The sequence below is a fragment of the Oncorhynchus keta genome, chromosome 7 (assembly GCF_023373465.1).
Source record: "Oncorhynchus keta strain PuntledgeMale-10-30-2019 chromosome 7, Oket_V2, whole genome shotgun sequence".
NCBI classification, from domain to species: domain Eukaryota; kingdom Metazoa; phylum Chordata; class Actinopteri; order Salmoniformes; family Salmonidae; genus Oncorhynchus; species Oncorhynchus keta.
The window spans coordinates 23540188-23564669 of record NC_068427.1 but is presented as its reverse complement, the minus strand read 5'-3'; the positions used below and the strand labels follow the sequence as shown (position 1 = coordinate 23564669).

At 43.1% G+C, this 24482-nt stretch overlaps 1 protein-coding gene across 6 annotated transcripts in view; it reads right to left on the bottom strand.

Moving 5' to 3' along the window:
* LOC118386166 (synaptotagmin-like protein 5) overlaps nucleotides 1-24482 on the bottom strand; it is a 61386-nt gene that overhangs the window by 3394 nt on the left and 33510 nt on the right. Inside the window, exons 1-13 of one of the 6 annotated variants that reach the window (XM_052522322.1) lie at nucleotides 21111-23928; nucleotides 20588-20644; nucleotides 20229-20465; nucleotides 18574-18789; nucleotides 18109-18351; nucleotides 15759-15908; nucleotides 11639-11756; nucleotides 11143-11287; nucleotides 10311-10408; nucleotides 5205-5300; nucleotides 1575-1643; nucleotides 858-1036; nucleotides 256-358 (exon numbers count right to left, since the gene is read on the bottom strand). In XM_052522322.1, the coding sequence (XP_052378282.1) occupies nucleotides 256-358; nucleotides 858-1036; nucleotides 1575-1643; nucleotides 5205-5300; nucleotides 10311-10408; nucleotides 11143-11287; nucleotides 11639-11756; nucleotides 15759-15908; nucleotides 18109-18351; nucleotides 18574-18789; nucleotides 20229-20347 (1536 nt within the window). In that variant the 5' untranslated portion in view covers nucleotides 20348-20465; nucleotides 20588-20644; nucleotides 21111-23928. Of the gene's footprint in view, nucleotides 1-255; nucleotides 359-857; nucleotides 1037-1574; nucleotides 1644-5204; nucleotides 5301-10310; nucleotides 10409-11142; nucleotides 11288-11638; nucleotides 11757-15758; nucleotides 15909-18108; nucleotides 18352-18573; nucleotides 18790-20228; nucleotides 20645-21110; nucleotides 23930-24482 lie in introns of those variants that run through there. The other 5 variants (XM_035773657.1, XM_035773654.2, XM_035773658.2 and 2 more) reach the window with 5 other exon arrangements.

Genomic DNA, 24482 nt, shown 5'->3' with positions numbered 1-24482 from the left:
TCCTGCCGATGCTCATACAGGAATAAAACACGCACACCAGGGCCTTGATGAAGGCTGAAACACTAGGTATGGTGGTGCAGGTTAATGAAAGCTTCATTTCTTTAAATATGAACACCTGCTGCCTGTCACTAGTATTGACACACACTCTTTCTTCAGGCATCGATACACATTCTCATGACCACAAAAACAAACTCATGACATTTTACTGTCTCCCAAGCTATACACATTTTCATACGTGCACACACACTTCCTTACCCTAAGGTTCTCATTGAACACAGGGTTGATTGTGTTGGTCTTGATGCTGGTCTTCCTCTTGCTCTGGCGAGACTTGTCTGGGAGAAGGTAAGCCTTCACATAGCTGCCATTGGAAGGTACAGTCATTCAGCCACACTCCAGAGGAGGACATGTATGCAGGGATCCATATGATCACCCCAGGGCTTCACTAAGGTTACTCTATCATACCATGACTGTCGCAGTCATTGTGGGTCACGGTGAGTTCACACTTCAGTCATGGATTGGTTCAAGTTGAGCTGATGGTCAGTGACTGTGATAATGTAGTGTGTGTGTTTGTGTAAGCATACACTCTTTAGAAGAAAGGTTTCCAAAAGGGTTCTGTGGCTGTCCCCATAGGAGAACCTTTTTTGGTACCATGTAAGACCCCTTTTGGCTCTATTTGGTTCTATGTAGAACCATCTGTGGAAAGGAATCTACATGGAACCCAAAAGGGTTCTACTAGGAACCAAAAGGGGTTCTTTAAAGGGTTCGCCTGTCGGGACAGCCAAGGAACCCTTTTTTGGTTCTAGATAGCACCTTTTCTATATTAGAGTGTAGGTTCTTCAGTGTGTGTGTGCCCTTACGCGTCTGTGCGTTGCTTCCTCTCATTCCCAGTGGCCAGGTTGCGACACTCCTTCACCAGGACATTGAGAGCGCCTGTCTTATAGCTGTAGCTGATGTTCAACAGCAGCTCCCCACTCACATTGGCGTTGCCATAGTCACCGGTCTCACTGTACATACTCATCATACTGTTCAGACTGCTCTGTGAGGAGAAGAGAGGGGAAGAGGAGGGGAGAGAGGCAAGAGAAGGGGAGAAAGGGTATAGAATAGAGAAGATGGGTAGTGAGAGAGCAAGTGGGGGTACGAGACAGCAAAATGAGTAAAATAGTGTAATAGAGGGGGGAGATGGGAGAGGAAAAGAACAGAATGGAGAAAAGAGAAGTAGATGATTGGGGTAGAGAATCAGAACAGATGAGGGTGAGAGAAGAGGAGAGTCAGAGCAGGAGGAAATTTTAAAAAGAAGTAGAGGGAAAAGGAGGAGAGAGTAAGACAGATGTAGGCCTAGATAGCCTTTAGTCTTTCTGAAGGTAAAAATGCAGAATGGACAGATTGCGTCATTTGATGTGAGATGTATCTGGCAGGTGAATGTAATATCCTAATGATGATCTAATTTATGTCATAGGATGAGCCCGTATGAGTGGCAGCGATTGGAGCAGAGCGGCACAGCTTGGTGGAAATATATTCACAATAAGTGGGGCGCACACATGCAAGCATGCACACACAAGGAGGCAAGGACTCACAGTCTCTGCGTCCGAGTCGCCAGGGAGACTGAGGTAGCCCCATTTCCTCTCTGAGCCAGGAGTAGAAGACTAGCAGCCAGAGGAAGAATAGACCCAGAGCCAGCAGTGGGAGGAGGAGACAGAGAGAGGAGGGAAGAGAGGTGATACATGTGAAAGTGTAAATAGGACAGAGACAAGGGGAAAGACCCTAAGTACAAGAGCAGAAACTCCAGACACCCCATCACCAGATGCTGTGACAAAACAGAATCTAGCAGGGTTGCCATGGTGTTTATCAGATGAAGTAGTAACTGATTTGATCTCCTCCGGGGATAACATGAATAAACAGGGATGGACAAAGCAGGCTGACAACACCAGTAAATATCAAAGGCAACTACACACAGGTGCTTGGCCCAAGGGAACATGTCCAGGTGGAGCAGTGGATACAATGAGAAGCAGCCTTTCTGGGCCTCAGTTATGATTTATCTATTTAACTAGGCAAGTCAGTTAAGAACATAATCTTATTCACAATGACAGCCTACCCCGGGCAATACTGGGACAATTGTGCACGGCCCTATGGAACTCCCAATCACAGCCAGAAGTGATGCAGCCTGGATTTGAACCAGGGACTACAGTGACACCACTTGCACTGAGATGCAGTGCCTTAGACCGCAGCGCCATTTCAGGCATACATGAACATTATAGAAATAATAGATATGTAGATATCTATTTTGTGAGTGTATGTGTGTGTGTTTCCCTCATCCTCCATCCCTAGTACAGCCATCAAACATTGTGTTCTATTCATACATTATTTTCGAGTGGGGAGATTCACAGAAGCCAGTCACCATTCATCTGAATAATCTCCTTAATCATGGCTCTCCACCTCTGCTGTTATTGAGAGCAGATCCCACTGCCAGAATTAATGCTGTTCGCCATGTCTGGGGTGAAATCATAAATGTCAGACAGGCAGGGGATGCGTGTCTCTTGTTAACATAGCAATGTCTCAGAATAACACTGAGGGGGTTTCAGTGGCGTAAATACGTAGATAAGCCAGCAATGACAGTACATAGCTAATTGGTTAGTGTAACCTAGTGTTGATTTTTCAGTGTAACATTTATTGTGTTGATTCAGGTGTTAAATGAACTCTGTTATTGTTACAGTAACACTTATTAGTGTAAAAGAACCCCAGTGTTGGTGTTAATAAGCAGTGTTAAACCAAATCTGGTTTACTTCAAATATCATCCAGTTTCATGAAAAACATTTTGATTGTGCATGACCTTCAACACTGAAAAGTGTGGACCTGTATAGACACTGGACCAGTGTTAAAAGTGACACTCTCTGTGTTGATCTAACACTGAAGAATTTGCTGTGTATGTCCTTATACTTTAAGTGTTGTATATTAAGCCGGTGTTGAAAAAAATCAAACAATCGTGTCCTTTATTATCCCGGTGGCAAAATGTGTTATGAGAAAATACATGTAAATGTTGTGAAGCCAGGCATACATACACTACCGGTCCAAAGTTTTAGAACATTACCCGTTCAAGGGTTTTTATTTTTACGATATTATACATTGTAGATTAGTAATGAAGACATCAAAACTATGAAATAACACATATGGAATCATGTAGTTCACCAAGCAAGTGTTAAACTTGATGAGAGCTTTGCAAACTCTTGGCTTTCTCTCAAACAGCTTCACCTGGAATGCTTTTCCAACAGTCTTGAAGGAGTTCCCACATACTGAGCACTTGTTGGCTCTATTTCCTTCACTCTGTGGTCCGACTCATCCCAAATCATCTCAATTTGGTTGAGGTCGGGGGATTGTGGAGGCCAGGTCATCTGACGCAGCACTCCAACACTCTCCTTCTTGGTCAAATAGCCCTTACACAGCCTGGAGGTGTGTTGGGTCATTGTCCTGATGAAAAGCAAATAATAGTCCCACTAACCAGATGGGATGCATATTGCTGGGATAGCCATGCTGGTTGTAACCTTTATTTAACTAGGCAAGTCAGTTAAGAACAAATTCTTATTTACAATGACAGCCTACTGGGGAACAGTGGGTTAACTGCATTGTTCAGGGGCAGAACGACAGGGATTCAATCCAGCAACCTTTTGGTTATTGGCCCAACGCTCTAATCAATGGGCTACCTTGAATTCTAAATCAGTCACAGCAAAGCACCCCCACATCATAACACCTCCTCCATGCTTTACGGTGGGAAATACACATGCGGAGATCAACTATTCTGCATCTCACAAAGACACAGCGGTTGGAACCAAAAATCTCACATTTGGACTCCAAATCAGAGGACAGATTTTCACTAATCAGATTGTCCCACTAAGCGCAAACCAGATGGGATAGCGTATCGCTGCAGAATGCCGTGGTAGCCATACTGGTTAAGTGTGCCTTGAATTCTAAATAAATCACAGACAGTGTCACCAGCAAATCACCATCACACCTCCTCCTCCATGCTTCACGGTGGGAACCACACATGCAGAGATCATCTGTTCACCTACTCTGCATCACACAAAGACACGGTGCTTGCAACCAAAAATCTCCAAGTCTGAGTCATCAGACCAAAGGATAGATTTCCACCTAATGTCCATTACTCGTGTTTCTTGGCCCAAGCAAGTCTCTTCTTCTCATAGGTGTCCTTTAGTAGTGGTTTCTTTGCAGCAAGTCGACCATGAAGACCTGATTCACTCAGTCTCCTCTGAACAGTTGATGTTGAAATGTGTCTGTTACTTGAACTCTGAAGCATTTACTTGGGCTGCAATTTCTGAGGCTGGTAACTCTAATGAACTTCTCCTCTGCAGCAGAGGTATCTCGGGGTCTTCAATTCCTGTGGCGGTCCTCATGAGAGACAGTTTCATCATAAGTGCATGATGGTTTTTGCGACTGCACTTGTTCCATATGGACTGACCTTCATGTCTTAAAGTAATAATGGACTGTCGTTTCTCTTTGCTTATTTGAGCTGTTCTTGCCATAATATGGACTTGGTCTTTTACGGAATGGAGCGATCTTCTGTATACGCCTTTACCTTGTCACAACACAACTGATTGGTTAAAATGCATTAAGAAGGAAATAAATTCCACAAATTAACTTTTAAGAAGGTACACCTGTTAATTGAAATACATTATACAAGCTGGTTGAGAGAATGCCAAGAGTGTGCAAAGCTGTCATCAAGGCAAAGGGTGGCTATTTGAGGAATGACTCTCAAATTTGATTTGGTTAACACTTTTTTTTGGTTATGACATGATTCCATATGTGTTATTTCATAGTTTTGTATTCACTATTATTGTACAATGTAGAAATGTGTCAAAATAAAGAAAAACCCTTGAAGGAGTAGGTGTTCTAAAATGTTCGGCCGGTAGTGTACATATGTTATACATACAGTATATATATATATCATTAGACTAATGGCTCCAACAATGGCTCCAACAAGTGCTGTGTCTTTATGTGAGCTCTGCTGTGAAGTGTGTTTGTGACACTGCTCTGCTGTTCCTCAGGCCTTGGGCCACTGGCCCTTTGACACTGTTCACACTCATCCCTCTTCTTGGGCCCTTTCTGTGTGTGTGTGTGTGTGTGTGTGTGTGTGCCAGAGAAGGACAGAGTAATTGTTTTGAGTGTTGTGTGTTAGTGATACCGCAGGGTATTACCGTGGACATAGTGTTGCTCACGCGTCGGCTGGTGGCCTTGCTGTGTGCCGACATCAGAGCATCGATGTCCTCGTCTTTCTCAGCATTATTAAACTCCTGTGGAACACATAAATTATCAGAGGAGACATCAGCCCATTAAATCTCCATGTACATTCTCAGTAAGGAGGCCACACAGTGTCAACCTATCGTATCAGTCTGTTTCCAGTGGCAACTTTAAATTCAATCAGAGTGTGTTAATTAGATGACCCACTCATTGCACATGCTGTCTTTGAGATCTTTGCAAGTGTGTGTGTGCGCGTGCGTGTGTGTGTGTCCATGCATGTGTGTGAGTGTGTGTCCATGCACGTGTGTGAGTGTGTGTACTCACACGTGTAAACAGATCAGACCGTTTATTCAAATGCATACTTACAGTAAATACAGAGGAGTAGTGACCCTAAGCCAGTGGTTAAAATCTTTACCTGCTTCACCACACAGCCTTCAGCCCTGCTCCCAAGCCCTGCTACTGAGCAGGTGTTGATGTGAGCCTACACTCACTAATTAACTCCTAACTGGGCTCCTTATTGAAGCTCATATCTCATTCATGCAGTTGTGTTAATCAGACAGACTTGATATGGATAGGATGTATAGATTAGAGCAGGGTTTTCCAAACCCCCCTAGGTGCACGTTTTGGTTTTTGCACTAGCAAAATAACAAACTCATCGTCAAGATTTGATTATTTTAATCAGCTGTGTAGCGCTAGGGCAAAACCCAAAATGTGCACCCAGGGGGTGGATTAGAGGATGTCCACTGTACTGTGCTGTGCACTTTCTGTATGGAGCAAATTCTCCAGTGTTAAATCAACACTGTGAGGATTAAATGTAACACTGGTCCAGTGTTTATACGGGTCCACACCTTTGATTGTTAAATTACCTCTGTGCTTAGTGCAGTGTTAGACCACACTAAGTATTAGACTACACTTTGTCAGTGTTAGGGAATTAACACTTTCAGTGTTATGCGATAGCACCTCATATACTATTTTAACACTAGGAAGTGTGTACAGTTTGCACCAATGGTGTTATTGCATAACACTGAATATGTTAATTCCCTAACACTGACAAATTATAACAGCGTCAGCAATAAGCACAGTGTTAATTTAACCCTCAAACGTGTGGGCTCGTATAGACACTGGCCCAGTGTTACATTTAACACTGTCAGAGTCAAAAATAAAATATTCCCTGTTTAGAGCGTTCTTGATTCATTCTTACTTTTTTCCCGCTATGTTTACTGAAACCGGTCATATTCAGCGAGTGTTGCGCTTTCCTAAATTCATCAGTTATTCTGCACTCTGGCACACAGACGAGAGTGCTCTGAAATCAGAGTAGACAGCCAGAGTGAATTTGTGAACGCAAGAGATATGCTAACTGGACAAAAGTTGTTCAAGTGCTTGCTAGCTAACCAAAAACAACTTTATAAGAGATTTTATTAATATAGGTTACATTTGACTCAACATTCTGTAACACTAAGACATTGTTGGCGGAACAGACTGATGCAGTTCAGTGCATGATTAACATAATTCACCAATACATTTCTTGGTAGTTAAAAAAAATATTGCTTCTAGGTGGTAAATAACAGCTGGCCTGGGACATTGTTTTCTGCCTCCATTCGGGATGCACTGTTTCAGTTTCAATGATTCAATATTTTGGACAAAAACGGACGAATGTAACTAAGGCTGGCAATGTCAACACAATCAAACTAGCAAGGACAATGATCACAAATCAGCCATAACACGGCTAATAGGCTAGCATATCTATTTATGTATAAAGCTAAAAACAGATAGCTAGCTAGCTGCTAAGAGGATGTCATGTCATTGGAGAAGTGGGTGAAGGACTGACTTTTCCCCCTCATATTGTTTTTTGGTGGCTATATACAGCTTGAGATGCAGGTCTCATTTGGTTAGCTTGAATGCTGAATATGACCGGTTTCAATAAATGTAGGTAAAGAAAGTAATAGTTCATCACGAATGCTTTAGATAACATGTAACAGCCTAGGGCGATTCTAAAATGGTCAGAGTGAGGTGTTCTCTCATTTGTGTCTGGAAGCACACTGCATGGCTAAAAGTATGTGACAATTGCTCGTCGAACATCTCATTCCAAAATCATTAGCATTAATATGGAGCTGGTCCCCTCTTTGCTGCTATAACACCCTCCACTCTTCTGGAAAGGCTAGAACATGTTCGAACATTGCTGCGGGGACTTGCTGCCATTCAGCCACAAGAGCATTAATGAGGTCGGGCACTGTTGGGCGATTAGGCCTGGCTCGTAGTCGGCGTTCCAATTCATCCCAAAGGTGTTCGATGGGGTTGAGGTCAGGGCTCTGTGCAGGCCAGTCATGTTCTTCCACACCAATCTTGACTATCCATTTCTGTATGGACCTCACTTTGTGCACGGAGGCATTGTCATGTTGAAACAGGAAAGGGCCGTCCCCAAACTGTTGACACAAAGTTGGAAGCACAGAATCGTCTAGAATGTTATTGTATGATGTAGCATTAATATTTCTCTTCACTGGAACTAAGGGGCCTAGCCCGAACCATGAAAAACAGCCCCAGACCATTATTCCTCCTCCACTAAACTTTACAGTTGGCGCTATGCAATGGGGCAGGTAACGTTCTCCTGGCATCAGCCAAACCCAGATTTGTCCATCGGACTGCCAGATGGTGAAGAGTGATTCATCACTCCAGAGAACGTGTTTCCACGGCTCCAGAGTTCAATGGCAGCGAGCTTTACACCACTCCAGCCGACGCTTTGCGCAAGGTGATCTTAGGCTTGAGTGCGGCTGCTCGGCCTTGGAAACCCATTTCATGAAGCTCCCAACAAACAGTTATTGTGCTGTCATTGCTTCCAGAAGCAGTTTGGAACTCAGTAGTGAGTGTTGCAACCGAGGACAGACAATTTTTACGCACTACGCGCTACAGCACTCGGCGGTCCCGTTCTCCGAGCTTGTGTGGCTTAGCACTTCATGGCTGAGCCGTTGTTGCTGCTAGACATTTCCACTTCACACTAGCAGCACTTACAGTTCACCAGGGCAGCCCTAGCAGGGCAAACATTTGACAAACTGACTTGTTGGAAAGGTGGCATCCTATGACGGTGCCACCTTGAAAGTCACAGCTCTTCAGTAAGGCCATTCTACTGCCAATGTTTGTCTATGGAGATGCATGGCTATGTGCTCGATTTTATACACCTGTCATCAACGGATGTGTCTGACATAGCCGAGTCCAGTAATTTGAAGTGGTGTCCACATACTTTTGTGCATATAGTGTACCACGGCTGTCAGCCAATCAGCATTCAGGGCTTGAACCACCCAGTTTATAATCCTCATTATACAACGGGTGGGTCTAATCCTGGATGTTGATTGGTTAAAACCGCATTCCAGCCAGTATCTATTCCACAAGTTACCACAGGCTAAATCTATTACATTGAAATGGCTATTTACTCTTTTCCATCTTATATATATATATATACAGTGGGGGAAAAAAGTATTTAGTCAGCCACCAATTGTGCAAGTTCTCCCACTTAAAAAGATGAGAGAGGCCTGTGGAAAATAAGTATTTGGTCAATAACAAAAGTTTATCTTAATACTTTGTTATATACTCTTTGTTGGCAATGACAGAGGTCAAGCGTTTTCTGTAAGTCTTCACAAGGTTTTCACACACACTTGCTGGTATTTTGGCCCATTCCTCCATGCAGATCTCCTCTAGATCAGTGATGTTTTGGGGCTGTTGCTGGGCAACACAGACTTTCAACTCCCTCCAAAGATTTTCTATGGGGTTGAGATCTGGAGACTGGCTAGTCCACTCCAGGACCTTGAAATGCTTCTTACGAAGCCACTCCTTCGTTGCCCGGGCGGTGTGTTTGGGATCATTGTCATGCTGAAAGACCCAGCCACGTTTCATCTTCAATGCCCTTGCTGATGGAAGGAGGTTTTCACTTAAAATCTCACGATACATGGCCCCATTCATTCTTTCCTTTACACGGATCAGTCGTCCTGGTCCCTTTGCAGAAAAACAGCCCCAAAGCATTATGTTTCCATCCCCATGCATCACAGTAGGTATGGTGTTCAGACGGGCCTGGACATGTACTGGCTTAAGCAGGGGGACACGTCTGGCACTGCAGGATTTGAGTCCCTGGCGACGTAGTGTGTTACTGATGGTAGGCTTTGTTACTTTGGTCCCAGCTCTCTGCAGGTCATTCACTAGGTCCCTCCGTGTGGTTCTGGGATTTTTGCTCATCGTTCTTGTGATCATTTTGACCCCCTGGGGTGAGATCTTGCGTGGAGCCCCAGATCGAGGGAGATTATCAGTGGTCTTGTATGTCTTCCATTTCCTAATAATTGCTCCCACAGTTGATTTCTTCAAACCAATCTTGCTTGTTTGTAGGTGACCAAATACTTATTTTCCACCATATTTTGCAAATTAATTAATTAAAAATCCTACAATGTAATTTTCTGGATTTTTTTTCTCATTTTGTCTGTCATAGTTGAAGTGTACCTATGATGAAAATTACAGGACTCTCTCATCTTTTTAAGTGGGAGAACTTGCACAATTGGTGGCTGACTAAATACATTTTTGCCCCACTGTACAGTGTAGCTCTGAATCCATGATATAGCAGAGGTTGAAAAGCCATAAAACATACATTTTCTCAACAACAGGTTATGGTCAATAATATCAAAGGCTGCACTGAAATCTAACAGTATAGCTCCCACAATATTATTTTATCAATTTATTTCAACCAATCATCAGTCAGTCAGTTTGTTTACAGAGAAATAGCATTGTATTTGGTCAAACACATTTTTTTCAACAGTTTTCTAAGAGCTGGCAGCAAGCTGATTGGTCTGCTGTTAGAATCAGTAAAGGCCGCTTTACCACTCTTGGACGAAATAACTTTGGCTTCCCTCCAGGCCTGAGGACACATACCTTCCACTAGACTCAGATTAAAGATATGACAGATAGGAGTGTCTGTCTGTCTGTCTGTCTGTCTGTCTGTCTGTCTGTCTGTCTGTCTGTCTGTCTGTCTGTCTGTCTGTCTGTCTGTCTCTGTCTGTCTGTCTGTCTGTATGTACGTACGTACGTACCGGTTCATTGAGCCCAGGGACAGAGTGGCTCCTTAGACTGAGGGCCTCATCACTGGCAGAACCAGGAACAGACAGGTCCACCTCAGAACGACTACGATCTAGAGAGAGAGAGAGATGAGAGGAGGGAGTGACAAGGTATTACCTTCCCACAGCCACACATAGAAACAGTTCTCCTCAGTACTGTCACAGCCATGCTTAATGACACTAATTGGAGTTGTTATGAAATGCTAATATGTGACAGAGTGCCATATGCTGCTACAACAGCCAGCTGTTACTGGGTGAGATGAGAAAGGTGTCTGAGTAGAGAAAGGGAGGAGAGAGGAAACGTAGAGAGGGAGACAATGAGAAACAAGAAGAGGAGAGTGTGTGTGAGCGTAAAAGAGCAATCGAGAGAGAAAAAGAGGAAGAGAGCAGAGTGAGAGAGATAGAAAGAGAGGAGTGAGAGAGCGAGAGAAAGAGGAAGAGAGGAGTGCGAGAGAGAGAGAGAGAGAGAGAGAGAGAGAGAGAGAGAGAGAGAGAGAGAGAGAGAGAGAGAGAGAGAGAGAGAGTGAGAGCAACATAAAAGTGCTACAACCCACCCTGACGATCGAAGGACTTGGCTCCAAAGCTCCCAATCTAATAGAACACCTCCTAACCTTCTGAAACACCTCCATAAAAACTATAATATTAAAGGCTTCATCTTCATCTTCTTCATGCTCCCCTATCAGATTAAATCTCAGGAAGCAAGTAATTGAATTTGTTATCTGGGGTTTGTGAAACAGAGAGATTCCTGTCTCTCTCTATAGGTGTTCACATACACACATGGTGGAGGACTGTGTTGTCATGATGATACCTGAAGACACGGAGGCCCTGGAGACAGCGATGGTGGGGGTGGCGGTGCCAGGCTCCATCCTGCCATGCCTGGTGACGGTTTCGGCCATCTTGTCAAACACGCTGTCGCTGGAGTGGAAACTAGCCACGCTCTCTGCTCCGTCCGGCTACACACACATATACAGACACACACACAGAGGTGTGTTAAAAATCACATATTCTATGAGCGTGTTTGTGTTTATTTAACCTATATTTAACTAGGCAATTCAGTTAAGAACCAATTCTTATTTATAATGACGGTCTACCCTGGCCAAACCCTAACCCGGAAGACACTGGGCCAATTGTGCTCCGCCCTATGGGACTCCCAATCATGGCCGGTTGTGATACAGCCTGGAACCAAACCAGGGTCTGTAGTGATGCCTCTAGCACTGAGATGCAGTGCCTTAGACTGCTGCACCACTCGGGAGCCTATGAGACCATGAAACTGTGTTATTGTGTGTATTTGTTGGGTTGCTGACCCTGACCCTCCTGGTCTTGCTGCTGGGTGTAGGGGACCTGTCCCTCTCCAGGGTTTGGGAGCGCAGGTTGTTGGGTACAGTAGGGAACCCTAAGGTCTCCAGAGCCACAGCACTGCCCCTGAGGAAAACACAGAATACAAACCATCACATTACACATCATACACACTGGAATAACACACATTAGATTCTGATGATTCGGGTTAGGTTTTGATCAGGGTGTGAACATAAAGCAAAGGTTTGGGTTTGGCTTATGGCGAGGGCTGTGGCTGTGGCGGTCACAACATTTTGTTAGCCGGTGATTGTCAAGCAAATAACTTTTGGTCTCATGGTAATTGTCTGTTAATTAACATAAACATATTTAGCATCTCCTGGCTTCCACACACAGTCTACAAGCCACTGATGCAGACCTTTGGAACATCTATTTAAAAAGTCTAATAAATCCATAAAATATAGCCCACACCTTCACAATACATCCATGTATTATAGCCCACACCTTCACAATAAATCCATTATTTATTTTAGACAGGCATAAAGAAGCATGATATGAATAAAATGTAGTCTCTTTCAGAAGAACAGAATAGCATACTGAGTTGTCCTCATGTTAGGCCCTGATCTGGCAATACCATATGGCTGTGGGCTACACTAGTTCATTTAGCAGACAAGATTTACTTAGAATTCTGTGTCATTATTTTATATTATTTCATAGTATGAAGAATACAATTGAACAAACCTGAATAAAATAGAAAGTATATTTTCTCCAAATAATATGAGGAATGTGCACATTCTGTGTTGAGCAATTAAGAAATAGGTACTCCTATATGCTTAATTTAAAGGTAATGTAACTTTAGTTGTTCTACAAACTTGGGCTATATGTTTTGATTTTTAGTACATTGTAAGGCCGCATGATGTGACTAATGATGATTTGAAAAAAGTAGCTTGAAAGGCATGAGTTCTGCTTAGTTTTTTTGCACAGGCTGTCATTCACAATTTGAGAAGCAGTTGATTATGCCTGAAATTTACCAACGGCATCCCCTTTGTGTGGCCGTAATAAACCCTAAAAAAATCCATGCCTTTGGCAGCCAACCTCCCTAAAAAAAAATCCATGCCTTTGGCAGCCAACCTCCCTGAGTGCTGTGTGATCCAAAGCACCGCTCACTCACAGGCTATAAGTGAAGACAGACACATCAGGGACGCAACTGCGAGCGCCAATATCCAATTCCGAGGTGCATATTGAAGAACTGACCACATTCACTTTGTCAGTCATCAAGATGAGTAGGCCTAATGAACAGCAAGAGCACGAGCCTATGTCAATCTACTATCCCCCATAGTACAACAGTTGACCTATTCTATTCTGTGCGAGAAATAAATATTCCAAACATAGCCTGGGACAATTGTGGGATGCGATCGATCCCAAATGAATACAACCACTAGCATCAAAAAATATTTTACACAATGAAGCTGATGCAACAGATCAGAACATAGCTTAAAATGTTGATAAACTATTTGGTTATTTCTTCAAGTTATACACGCACCAATGAGCGCACGGCATTAGGCAATAAGCGTGAATGTTCCATTAGCGGGAAAACACCATTATCAAAAGTGATCGAAAATACAATGTCATGATCGTCGTCAGGGAAATGACCGGACCAAGGTGCAGCATGGTGAGCGTACATGTTCCTTTATTAAGAATGCCGCCAACAACCAAACAAACAAGAAACACGACCATGCCACTTCCTAGGGCTATACAGGCCAGTAAACAAAGACAACTACCCACAACTAAGGTGGCAAAACAGGCTGCCTAAGTACGATTCCCAATCAGAGACAACGATAGACAGCTGCCTCTGGTGGGCACCACACTCAGCCAAACACACAGAAATACATAGAAAAAAAAAACATAGAATGCCCACCCCACATCACACCCTGACCTAACCAAATAGAGAAATAAAACGTCTCTCTAAGGTCAGGGCGTGACATACGATTATGCATGCAATGTTTTTATTGTGAAAGTGCATTTAGGTGAAAATTATCTTCCCCAAACTTGAAACTCACACGCTGATTATATATGCCAGTTAGGCGCTACACCCCTTGTAAAGCAGATTAATGTGTCCCCGTGATAAACAAATTCTATTGACAGAAATCTGATTTTTGAGGTAAGAACAATTATTTTAACAAAATGTCTTTTAGTGATGGCTTTGTATTTCCATTCACCAAACTTATATAATGTTTATAACTAGTCTGTGTAGAGATATTTGATGCAAGTTAGCAATGCTAAAGTTTTAACATTTAGCTCAAATGGAAGCTAGCTAATGGCTGTAAGGGTCAGTGTTAGTTGTAACAACTTGTGAAAAAATGTTACAACTAACCCTGACTAAAACTGGATGTTTTGGTAAATGTTTTCTTTTACTTTCAGCATGCCTAGATCATGGAAAAGTAAGACAGACAGGGGAGTACCTCTCCACACTTTTAAAAGAGCATCAAGTAATGTAACAGAGCAGGGGAAATCAATCCGATTGGTTGCAAAGTTGTATGGCATGTGTCATGTGACGCTGTGCAGATTCTGCAGAGAGAAATAGTAGCTACTGGAGAAGGGGTTGAGCAAACTTGCAGGCTTCTGTAGTGGAGACAAAACATTTTTCTACCCTGCCTAAAAGAATGGCAAGACACAAGCCAAAACAAACCACACTGACCAACAACACATTTTTGACTGCCTTCATGACATGTGAACACTGGTGTGGAGATAATACTTACTGACTTTATTGTCCCCATGGGGACATTTTGTTGCAGTGTCATGTACATATTTAAAGTGGCATTACAAAACAAAATTGACAATACAACTTTCATACCAATAAAATAAATAAAACATTTTTTAAAGACTGCTGGCCTTACGGAGTCAATAGGAATATTAGCCCGAGCTATTTAGGAGGGATATCACATCTGGCACGAATGATTGTCTCGTTCTGTTTTTCCTGCTGAGGGGTGCCCTATACCTGCGGCCAGAGGGGAGTAGTTCAAATTCCAGGTACAGGGGGTTGCTTGGGTCTAAAATGATTTTGTGAGCCTTGCGGAGGGCCCTGACCTTAAAGATCTCATCCAGTCCTGTCCGTTTGACTCTAAGTACCTTGCTTGCTGTGGTGATAATCCTCACCATATTTCTCTGGCTGACAGTGGCATTGCCAAACCAACAAACAATACAAAAAGTTAAAATACTCTCAATGAAAGATGTGTAAAACAGAGTCAGTATAGTACAATTAACATTAAAAGATCCCAGCTTTTTGAGAAAGTACAGTCTCTGACTCTTTTCTTTAGATCAGGTCTGTGCATTTACTCCTCTGAAGCATATTGTCCAAGAGGACACCCATACATTTTTATTCCTCTACAATTTCTATATTCTGACCTATGATAGATGTTGCAGAGGTCGGTGTTGTATGCTTCCTGAAGTCTGTGCACATCTCTTTGGTCTTAGCTACAATGCTGTTAGTCACCGCAACAGCCCTAGTTATGGCTAGGGTTACTTATGTAAGTACAATGTATTAGGGTTAGAGTCAGGGAAGGGGTAAGGGTTAAGATTAGAGCTAGGGTTATTGATATAATTACAATGTAATGTAGTTTACGAAAGTCCAATCAGAATGGCGGGTCTGAATGCTCGTTTAACTTCATCCAGTCAGCATAACAATTCACTTTGTTGACTATTTTCCTGATATCAGGGAACACCCACATCAAGAAACATCCTGAACTGCGTTCTGAAATTACACCATATTCACCAATGGGCGTAAATCTTTGGATTTATTTATGTCAACTACCATCACATTATCTGGCACCGAGGATCTTCCCACGGAGACGAGGCCATTCCCGAAACGATTTAATAAATTGTCATATTGCATTCCATCTTTGTTGTCCATTCAGTTAAGCCTGTGCTCAATTGAATTACCTTTCAGGGTTAGTACTTTCAATTTAACCAGTGGTCATCAATCATCAGTCACACCCAATCTCTACAGCTTTAGTTATTTCCTAAAACAGGTGTGCTGCTTTCACGTATCCTTTGACTTCAATTGAGCGTAAATGAAGAAGATGCTGACAATGGACATTTTTTACTTGTATGGGTTTGGTGGTTTAGTCTCACCTGTGTGAGTGAGGCGTGGAGCGTGGTGCAGACCGGGCGCTGCGTACACTGCATGGGTCTGTGTCGGGAACCGGAGGGGACACACTACCACCGTCCGCCTCGTTTTCTGGCTTCAGGCTGGGACGGCTGCCCCTCTTTTCCATCCGCATCCTGGGATTCAACACACAGCTGTTCATTTTACACATCAGCCTGTGGTGCGTGTGATACATCAGTGTGTGTGTGTGCACGCGTGTGTGTCGCAGGGTTGGGTACACTCTTAGAAAAAAGGGTTCTTAAGCTGTCCCCATAGGATAACTTTTTTTGGTTTCAGATTTAACATGGAACGAAAAAGGATTCTTCCAAAGAGTTTTTTATTTTTAGCTTTTTATTTCACCTTTATTTAACCAGGTAGGCTAGTTGACCAAGTTCTCATTTGCAACTGCGACCTGGCCAAGATAAAGCATAGGAATTCGACACACACAATAACAGAGTTACACATGTAATAAACATAACACAGTCAATAATACAGTAGACCAAAAGTCTATATCCAGTGAGTGCAAATGAGGTAAGATAAGGGAGTTAGGCAATAAATAGGCCATGGTGGCGACGTAATTACAACATAGCAATTAAAACACTGGAATGGTAATGTGCAAGTAGAAATACTGGGGTGGAAAGGAGCAAGATAAATAAATAAATACACTATGGGGATGAGGTAGGTAGATAGATGGGCTGTTTACAGATGGGCTGTTTACAGGTGCAGTGATCTGTGAGCTACCCTGACAGCTGGTGCTTAAAGCTAGTGAGGGAGATATGAGTCTCCAGCTTCAGAGATTTTTGCAGTTCGTTCCAGTCATTGGCAGCAGAGAACTGTCTGGAAAGATGACCAAAGGAGGAATTGGCTTTGGGGGTGACCAGTGAGATACCTGCTGGAGCGCGTGCTACGAGTGGGTGATGCTATGGTGACCAGCGAGCTGAGATAAGGCGGGACTTTACCTAGCGAAGACTTGTAGATAACCTGTAGCACATGGGTTTGGCGACGAGTATGAAGCGAGGGCCAACCAACAAGGGCGTATAGGTCACAATGGTGGGTAGTGTATGGGGCTTTGGTGACAAAACGGATGGCGCTGTGATGGACTGCATCCAGCTTGTTTGAGTAGAGTGTTGGAGGCAATTTTATAGATGACATCACTGAAGTCGAGGATCGGTAGGATGGTCAGTTTTACGAGGGTATGTTTGGCAGCATGAGTGAAGGATGCTTTGTTGCGATAAAGGAAGCCAAGTCTAGATTTAATTTTGGATTGGAGATACTTAATGTCTGTAAGGAGAGTCTGGAAGGAGAGTTTACAGTCTAACCAGACACCTAGGTATTTGTAGTTGTCCACATATTCTAAGTCGGAGCCGTCCAGAGTAGTGATGCTGGACGGGCGAGCTGAATGCGGTCAGTGATCGGTTGAATAGCATACATTTCGTTTTACTTATATTTAAGAGCATTTGGAGGCCACAGAAGGAGAGTTGTATGGCATTGAAGCTCGTCTGGAGTTTAGTTAACACAGTGTCCAAAGAGGGGCCAGAATGGTGTCGTCTGCATAGAGGTGGATCAGAGAATCACCAGCAGCAAGAGCAACATCATTGATGTATACAGAGAAGAGTCGGCCCGAGGATTGAACCTTATGGCACCCCCATAGAGACTGCCAGAGGTCCGGACAACAGGCCCTCCGATTTGACACACTGAACTCTATCAGAGAAGTAGTTGGTGAACCAGGCGAGGCAATCATTTGAGAAACCAAGGCTGTCGAGTCTGCCAATAAGAATGTGGTGATTGACAGAGTCGAAAGCCTTGGCCAGGTCGATGAATACTGCTGCACAGTAATGTCTCTTATCGATTGCGGTTACGATGTCATTTAGGACCTTGAGCGTGGCTGAGGTTGCACCCATGACCAGCTCTGAAACTAGATTGCATAGCGGAGAAGGTACAGTGGGATTCGAAATGGTCGGTAATCAGATTACACAAATTACGTAATCATTACGTAATCAGATTAGACAAATTAAGTAGCTGTAATCAGCCCAGATGCTGATTACATTTTGGATTACTTAATCAAATATCAATATGATAATGTGATAAATATTTGTCTCATTGTTGAGTGGCCAGTGGGCCAGGTGTGTCCTGGAAGCCTACTAACCCAACCAGTCAGGATGCAATGGGAAACGTATTCTCTGATGTTGGACCATTCTCCACCTGCCTGTGTCGTGGACTAGTCATCGTATTAAATCTGTGCAGTGATCTTCTCCTGTGTCATTGCCAATTTAATCAATCTGTCATTTGCAATTTGAATTAATCCAGCTCAACCGCATGTGTGTGTGTGTTTCTCACCCATTCCCTTTCCTCTTGGCACCATCCACCAGGTTCCTTACGGCGCCTCTTCCTGATTTGGACGTGTCAGGCCTCTCAGGTGTGTGGATTGTGTCGCCTGGCGCAGGAGACTTCCTGTGGGGGCTTCCAGCAGGGCTGCTCATGATAGACTGTTTGACAACGTCACTGCTGAGCACCGTACTCTGGTCAAACCGCTTGGACCGCTCCTCCAGGAACCACTCCCCGGTCACTACCTTCAGCTCTCTGTCAACCAGAGACACCATCAGACAAGAACCACTGACCTCTGACCCCTGTACAATAAACTAACCTCCCAACTTTAACCCTGGCTTTAACCGTCTCTAAATGCAGAGTGATTAAAAACAAATAGGAGGCATCTGTCACTCATTAAAAAAACTCACACACTCACACAAAGCCATAACTGTTACTCGTGCTAAACCATGGCCTGATGCCTTTGCCCAGACTCACGAGACTTTGGAGCAGATGGAGCACTTCCACTGCTTTCCTTTAGGGGGCATTACGCGGCAGTCGCTGCAGACACGCTGTAGGCACTCCTCACAGAGCTCCCCACGGTCGAAGATCAGGCCCAGGCCCTTCAGGCAGCGGGCACATTGACGCTCCCCAATCTCCTGGGGGCAGCATGAACCCTTACGCCCGATCTCCACCAGCTCATTCTTCAGCTTCCTACAACAGGGAGAAACAGAGGAAGAACACTTAAGTTTGTCATTGTCACTAATGATTATGACCATGATTGTAGTAGTTGTGATGTTGTGGTCGTATTGTGATTGTAGCGGTACGAAAAATTATGATTACAATTTAAAAAATAATCATCAGTGGCGACCCGTCATTCAGGACACGTGAGCCCCACCTGTTTTAGCTGGAAAAAAATACAAAAAAATATTTATATAATTTTTTGTTGTTACCTGTTTTGCATTAATATGTGTCACATATAATTTACATAAGAAATGCCCATCCAAAAAGGCTCAAGGTCATTGGCCACAGATAAAATGAAGTCCAATCATGTAATATCTACCGTAGTTTTGATTGGACTGGTCATGTCAGCATCATATTTTCAAAATCTTAGCAAGTAAGCTAGACAAGCAGTCATCATCATGAATCCAGAGAATGTCAGACTTTGATGACCAAGTTTTATGACAAAATTTGCCCACAAGAAGGAACGCCGTGCCACCTTCCTGTTTAAGTGAGCACAGCACAACAAGGTCCAAAAATGTATTGTACGATGCTGCATAAATTATATATTATGCCAGGGAGATATGTATACCGTAGCTAAGAAAGTAATACTAAATATTTGTTGTGTAGTAAGCTGTTAGTAGCCCATGTGCCTCGCCCTAATAATTTGTTCCCTTTCCCCCTCATAACTTAGCCTACTGTTCTGACTTGGTAGTGCACATTTTAGAGAAATGTCATCAAATATTGTAAGAGCTTTCATTGTCTGCTTATATTCCCTCTTTATTTATAATATGGTTCTGACTTGGTTTACAGGGAGAATACTGTAAGAACGGCTCATGTTCTGAATTCTGTCGCTGTACATTTCAAAAGTGCTGAACAAATAGTTATATTGACTAAGTCCGTCTTAGCTCCCTCATTAATGTCTTGATCGAAATTACGGATTGCCTCTTATCCGCTCATTGTTCCTTTATGCCATAGTTTGTACATCTCAATTGTCAGTAGAAACCACATTTGTTTAAGCAAGTCAGCCATATCAAGCTATGTTTTTTAAAAAGGCAATAAGTGAGGCTGAATGAACTGTTTCGCTGCCAGACCAGGCTCCGCTGATTGCCAGGTGTAGCAGTTGTAAGGATTCACTCCAAGGTGCTGAAAAGAAAGTACTGCTGTTGGGACATCTTTAGGTAGGCCCTAACAGTTTGTTGTCACCGTTTGTCCCCGTTATAGTGCAATTAATGTATTTTTTAATGTTGTGTTGTGTAGTGGCTTTGCTGGCATGCATCAAAAAATAAATAACTGAGTAAGGCCACATCAAGACTTACATGCTAAAATTGCTACTGATCAACATCTTCATCAAGGAAGGTGTAGTAGTAGATGTATTGTTGTAGTGTAGTGTATCGTATAATGATGATAATGATGACTTATTCTACCCTCACCGTATCCTCTTTTCCTCTCTCTTCCTCAGTTTCTCGTCCTTCTGCAGGACACTGAGGATCATCTCTCTCTCATGCTCCAGCAGGAACGAGAGGTTCAGCTCCTCAGCACTCTTCTCCATTGGTCCGTCACTCTCGAAACCAGCCAATCAGAGAAGCCGAGGCGATGCAGGAAGAGTGGTCACATGCAGGGCGTTCCGAGTGCAGCTACATGACCTCGCTGAGTGTTCCGTTAAGATTCTGTTAACGTTTTGTTAGTATTATCATGGTTTCTATGTGTGAAGCAAGACGTTCTCCACGTTCCCCAAGGTTTCTCTGTGTTCTTCTCCTTATCTTGTTTCTCTCTCGCGTCTAATACAAACCTTGAATCACACAGCAGTTACTCTATCCCCAGAGACTTGTCCACAGCCATTCTGATCCTGTGCAAAACACAACACAGCACACACTGTTGTTAAGGAATATCTCTGAAGTGAGAGACTGTGGCTGACCCTTGATGTTAAGATTCTGGTCTCACTTCCTATTGAGCTCATAGTTCATCTGCTGGTCTAATCACATTACCACAGTGTTGAAGCTCTTATGAACAGACAGTTGATGTTGATTGTCAGCAGGATTACCATAATAACTTCTACAGTCTGACAGCCCCTGACCATCCCCACATCACCCAGTCAGTCCATGCCTCACACCTCGGGCTTATCACACCATCACCTTAATACAGCAATCACGTTATACCAGTTAACCTTATCAAATCACCTGCCAAATAAGTCTAATAGTGGCTTATACTCATTTAAGATGGCCCTAATGGCTACACACATGCATTCAAGCCCCCATGCACGCATGCACACACACACACGCACACACACGCACAAAGTGTTAATTTGCGTGCACCTGTCCTCTCCGCTGATAATAAGTCCACTGGGTACTTGGCGTTCAGCGACGGTGCAAATGTCAGCCCATCCCCCTGTTGCAGTGCACCATGGGAATGCTAACTGGCTCATTACTGCATGCCACTGTCAACACTGAGTCCTGCTGTTATTTCAAAGACACACACACATACACACACACACACACACAGAGGATGGTCTTCTTTGATTGGTTCTAAAAGCAAAAGTATTCCAATGTTTTTGTCTATACAGCAGCTGTGCTATCTGTGTTGAGTCTGTAGTTGAGAAGAAACTGATTGCCTTTCCCAATTCGTTTCAGCAACATTCATCATACGTTTGTTGTCTAATCTATATGCACCCTCTATCCTGCTGGGGGGAGATAGATACGGAAAGGAATACGGTATAATGATTTTGTTTCAAATGTTAGGTTTTGATCGTTCTCTGAATTACAACGGAGAATAATTGTGACTGAAGTGTCATAGGTTTATCCTCTAATGATTCAGCTTTTCAAGGGCAGATGTTCTGTTTTTAAGTAGCTGACAGAGAGAGATGGAGAAGGTGATGGAGGAATAAAATAATACAGGACAGACAGGTCAGAGAAGAGGAGGAAGGACTGAGGGTGAAAAAGACGGTGAAATTGATGTAGATAGAAGTGGAGGAATTAATCAGGGGGCAGACCAACTGAAAGGAGGTTGTGAGAGGGGAAAGATGGAGGAGAGATAACATGGGGAATGAAAAAGGAATTAATCAGGGGGCAGACAGAATGAAAGGAGGGCGGGAGAGGGGAAAGATGGAGGAGAGATAACATGGGGAATAAAAAGGAATTAATCAGGGGGCAGACAGAATAAAAGGAGGGCGAGAGAGGGGAAAGATGGAGGAGAGATAACATGGGGAATAAAAAGGAATTAATCAGGGGGCAGACAGACTGAAAGGAGGGTGGGAGAGGGGAAAGATGGAGGAGAGATAAAAAAAGAGAAACCAAGGACAGAGTGAGAGAATGGAAGACAACAAACAAGAGAGAGAGAAGTTGCAAAACGTAGAATGTCTTCTGTCACTGCCAACTAGAGGGGTGTAAACAATTTGCGTCATGAACAGTTCTTGTGCCCATAGAAATAGACGTGGCACATGCGCAGGATGTTCACCAATGCTGGAAAGGGCATCTGAGGGAAAAGGTTTAGTAACCCCTGCAATAAAGAACATTTCTTAATATGAAATGTTCTTTTGTAGATCCTTTTAAAGAACCATTGAGTTTTTTTTATTCTGGTCAGCCGTATTATATTGTCAAAATTCTATAGGTATTGCTATTGCATTAATTGAAACGTTTAATCAAGTGAGCTACCTCTGGAACAGCTGGGGGTTCCCAAGAAGAGTATTGCAAACCACTGAGTGATTTAGTCAACCATTCTCAATTAACACAAAGTCTTTCACAAGACACTGTCACTGGCCATAGTCATATATTACATGACATAATATAACACAACACATTAGATAAACTGGAATGGCACTCTCACTCACAGTTGCATTAAAAAGATCAAATCAAATTGTGTGTGTATGTACACTATATTGCCAAAAGTATGTGGACACATTGCTCGTCGAAACTCATGGGCATTAAATATGGAGTATGTTCCCCCTTTGCTGCTATATCTACATCCACTCCTCTGGGAAGGCTTTCCACTAGATGTTGGAACATTGCTGGGGACTTGCTTCCATTCATATCTCTATCTTACTAACTGACTGATTTTTATGGGAAATGTTTCAATATGGTAATTAGAATTATGCGGGGGTGCGGACAATGACCTCCGGGTGTTTTGCGGACCTGCATGCTCTGCCCGGGGGAACAAGGGGGGGAGCAGATGGGCTGAGAATGGAGAGGAGAAAAAACACAAGGAAATCAAGATAGCAGTGGCAGCTGTACAAATAACTAATCCAAAGGGTTTTCCTTCTCAAACACAGCAAAAAGCTAACACAATATGATGCCCCATCACCTTATTAATTCAGCCACTTAGATAGCAAGTTAAACTTAGAATTCTGCGTCTTTCTGGCAAAATAAATATTAAATGCAGAAATAGCTTGCAGCGTTTTGTAAGCGCAGATCTAATATGCTTCTTATTGTAATTTCTGCTTGGCATCAGACAAATGTTGTGCTTCATTTGCACTTCTAAACCCGGATTGACAATTCACGAACAGGCATTCTGGCATTCTCCAGCAGGTATATCTCTCTGGTCACCCCCAAAACCAATTCTTTCTTTGGCCGCCTCTCCTTCCAGTTCTCTGCTGCCAATGACTGGAACGAACTACAAAAATCTCTGAAACTGGAAACACTTATCTCCCTCACTAGCTTTAAGCACCAGCTGTCAGAGCAGCTCACAGATTACTGCACCTGTACATAGCCCATCTATAATTTAGCCCAAACAACTACCTCTTTCCCTACTGTATTTATTTATTTATTTTGCTCCTTTGCACCCCATTGTATTTCTACTTTGCACATTCTTCCACTACAAATCTACCATTCCAGTGTTTTACTTGCTATATTGTATTTACTTTGCCACCATGGCTTTTTTTTGTCTAGCTACTTTTCTCCGGTACTTTTCTCAGGTGTAGCCAGCCTATTTTTCTCTGGTAAAATGTAAGATTCAATTAAGTAAAACCCAAATGCAAACCCTTTCAATACACAGCTGGACTCACCTGCTCCCGCTTTCTCCTGTTGTGCTGTTTACAAACAAACACGGGACTGGCTTAACTGTTCTGGGTAACTACATAAGCTTCATAATGTGAAATAATGAGATGGTGAAATAAAGACCGTGATCTGCTTTATCTCCTAACGTATGTTGACTGCAGGTATTCACTTCAAAAACAGCTACAAATGTTTAAATATACTGAAAAACTTCAAAGAAATTACTTTCAACGGTACTGGCGGTTTTGAAAAACCATCACGTGGCTATTTCCAAATACCTTGGCATACGGTATATACCGTATAGGTATACCGCCAAAGCCTACATAAAACCATCACCCTTCCCAAAGCACCCTTGAGTAACCCACATTTTTTTTGTGCAATGAAGACGCACAGCCACCTCCAGCAGATGTGTCTCAGCCCAGACACCGAGGTGCTTGTGATCAGCATATCAAGTGGCACTGCGCTGCTCCTCCACAACAACTGATGGATGAATCAATAGTCTGACACTAAATGGCTGTTTGGTTGAGCGACAGACACTGAACATCAACGAGGTTTACCTTTGTTGTGAGTCGATCTAAGAATCCAACAGTACAATGAACTGAAGCATTTCTCCTGGATTCTGAGGACACACACACTTCACAGTGTACACCATGAGTTAGCATATCATGCTTCACTTGTGGGGAATTCTTTGAGTTACTCAGA